The sequence below is a fragment of the Myotis brandtii genome, unplaced genomic scaffold (genome assembly GCF_000412655.1).
Source record: "Myotis brandtii unplaced genomic scaffold, ASM41265v1 scaffold125, whole genome shotgun sequence".
Lineage (NCBI taxonomy): Eukaryota > Metazoa > Chordata > Mammalia > Chiroptera > Vespertilionidae > Myotis > Myotis brandtii.
The window spans coordinates 11,817,973-11,820,839 of NW_005354385.1; the positions used below are offsets into that span (position 1 = coordinate 11,817,973).

Below are 2,867 nucleotides of genomic sequence, written 5' to 3' on the forward strand. Positions count from 1 at the left end.
ACACGCCTGCGGCCGGCCCGCAGGCCTCGAACCCGGAGAAGCCCTCCCTCAAGCAGGCAGCGGGGTATCACAGCCAAGCCAAAGCCTGTGCCGTGGCCACCCTGGGGGGCAGCATCCACAACGGGGCCCCCGTGAAGGAGCTGGAAGACAGGAAGTGCCCGGTTCCAGCCCACTGTCAAGATACCAGGATAAGCAAGACTGTGGCTCATCTGTACCAGGAAAGCATCTCTAAACAGCAGCCTCACCTCGGCAACGAAGCCCACAGGAGTCACCTTCCCGCAGCCAAGCCAAAGCGCTCATTCATAGAGTCAAATGTGTGAGCCTGAAGAGAGACCCGCTGGGAACTTGAAAAACTGTGTGTTGGCTCTTGGTGGTAATTAAAGTGTTTTTTTTATGAGAAAAATTACTTTTCAGCCATATTTTTTTTCTTTTTTCCCTTGGGGGTGGATCAGATTTATTTAAAATGTGGGATAAAGTTTCTTTGATAAATACCAGAAGTCACCTTCAGTAAGAATGCTAACCAGAATTGAAAACTGCAATTAGTTATGCCTATTAAAATTAAACACTTAAGGCAGCCAAATAACTTGTGCTTTTCTCTTATGAAATTGTTTGGTTTTTATCACTCTTCTCCTAGCCTTAGCTGTGTGATAAGATCATAATATTTCTTAGAGCATATAAATGTCTAGTCCTCTGCTCTATGGGAAAAATCATACTGTTTCTTCGAGAATATAAATGTCTAGTGATAGTTTTAACTCATGACTAAATTGCCAGATGATGTATTCTGGAAAAGATGGAATTTTCTAGTTACAGTTCCATTGAGTCAAATCCCAGTTTATATATCTATATATAAAATTAAGACCCCAGTGATTTCTAGCTGAATGTGTGTGACTATAAATGTTATATACCTGATTTTCTTAAGCAAAATACAGGAACAGCCAAGTATTGTTCCCTTCATAGCTGTTCCCTGAAGAGGATTAAGCACTTATTTCTGTTATGGTTTTCATTAAACATATTTTTATAGCACCTTTTTTGAGCTATATTCCCATTTCAAGGTGTTTTAATATTTGGAAACAGTGTAAGCTATTTGGAATCCTGATTGGTGGTCAAGTTGGATTGGGGCTAGAATACTAAGAATATAGCATTCTTGGTGACATAAATTAGCCTTCAACAGGGATAGCACTCCTGCAACAAGCCTTCCAAGGTCCTTTAAGGACAATATTTAATTTGGATCCTTAAAGTCTGGTTCGTTGGTTGCTTTTGTTTTATTATACAATCATTATTTTATAGTCACATGTTGCATAAATAGCCAAGTGTATCCAGACATGTATATACTATTTCAAGTAGCTAATCTTTAAAAAAAAATAAGTCATATATTTGCATGTTCTTTGTAAACGTCATCCATGCTGGTTATTGCACTGAACACTATATTATTATGGCATGTTAACAGTGTACCAGTAACGGCACTTTATTTCATTTATATGAACACCTTTGAGGTGCTACTTAAGTTCAAACTGATGTATTATTCGTTTGTAAAGATAAGGTACAGGAATGAACCTTGGATTAAAGGTATTTTTATATGAAAATGGTGTGCTATTGAAGGATGTTAAAATGCTAGTTTGAGAGAGGCGGGAGTGTGTTTGTTTTATACATTGGGATGTGAAATTTATTTTCTGGCATTGGGGAGAAGGAAGTTCTATATTTACAGAATGTTTTAAAAATGAATCGTCGTAATGAAGTTCCTGTGAGCATCCTTATGGTTTTGTACGAATAGGAATCTTCTGGTGTTATTCTTCAACATTTGTTCCTGTTGTATTTTGTACAGCTTTGTTGTTTTATAGGCTTTTCATGAGTTCTGCTATAACTTCTATGGCTTATTTATTGTTTTCTTTAATATTTGTGAGTCTTACTCTTTTGTTATGTAGTTTTGTTTCTGCACAACTACTGTACTTTTCCACATGGAATAAAGACTATTAATAGAATTTGTTTTGCATTACTTTAAAGCAACCATGGGTAAGTAGAAAATGTCCTTGCTTTAATCCAGGGTGATCTTGTTACCCTAGAGCAGTGGTCGGCAAACCGTGGCTGGCGAGCCACATGCGGCTCTTTGGCCCCTTGAGTGTGGCTCTTCCACAAAATACCACGTACGGGCGCGCATGTACAGTGCGATTGAAACTTCGTGGCCCATGCGCAGAAGTCGGTTTTTGGCCTGGGCGAGTCTATTTTGAAGAAGTGGCGTTAGAAGAAGTGGGGGGTGTCGGTCGGTCGGCGACGGGAGACGCGGCACAGGCGGGCCGCGGGATACGCAGCACGGGGGAGGCGTACAAGATTCATGCACGAGTTGAAATGGAGAGTGAGTACACAGATCTGCTCCTGCATAACAAGGTACGTTGGTTATCAAGAGGAAACATTTTGAAACGTTTTGCTTCCTTATTAACAGAAATTAAAGCATTTCTCCTTGAGAAGGGTGTTCACTATCCAGAACTAAGGAACGATCAGTGGATCCAAAAATTTTATTTCATGGTAGACGTTATGTCTCATCTAAATCAGCTTAATCATAAAGTACAGGGGAAAGGAAACAGTTTTTTTTCTTAGTTCACAGCACAAGTGGTCTGCTTTGAAAGACCTGGAGAAGGAAGATATGTTGATTTTAAAAACACCTGGAATAGTATTCCTGACTCATATAATCAACTGAAAAAAAACTAGCATTTGCTGTTCTTTCCTTATTCGGATTTACATATTTATGCGAACAATCATTTTCAAGCATGAACCTCATCAAGAGTAAATTGAGAAGTCATCTTATTGATGAGAACCTGGAATCGTGCCTAAAATTAAAAACAACATACAAACCTGACTTACCAAAACTTTCC

General features: G+C 39.2%; 1 protein-coding gene across 1 annotated transcript in view; it reads left to right on the forward strand.

Moving 5' to 3' along the window:
- TANC1 (tetratricopeptide repeat, ankyrin repeat and coiled-coil containing 1) overlaps window positions 1-1,979 on the forward strand; it is a 178,715-nt gene extending 176,736 nt beyond the window's left edge. The window contains exon 28 of the mRNA XM_005859402.2: window positions 1-1,979. This exon is cut by the window's left edge and continues 29 nt beyond it. Within this exon, the coding sequence (XP_005859464.1) occupies window positions 1-320 (320 nt within the window). The 3' untranslated portion in view covers window positions 321-1,979.
- Window positions 1,980-2,867: the final 888 nt, after the last annotated feature.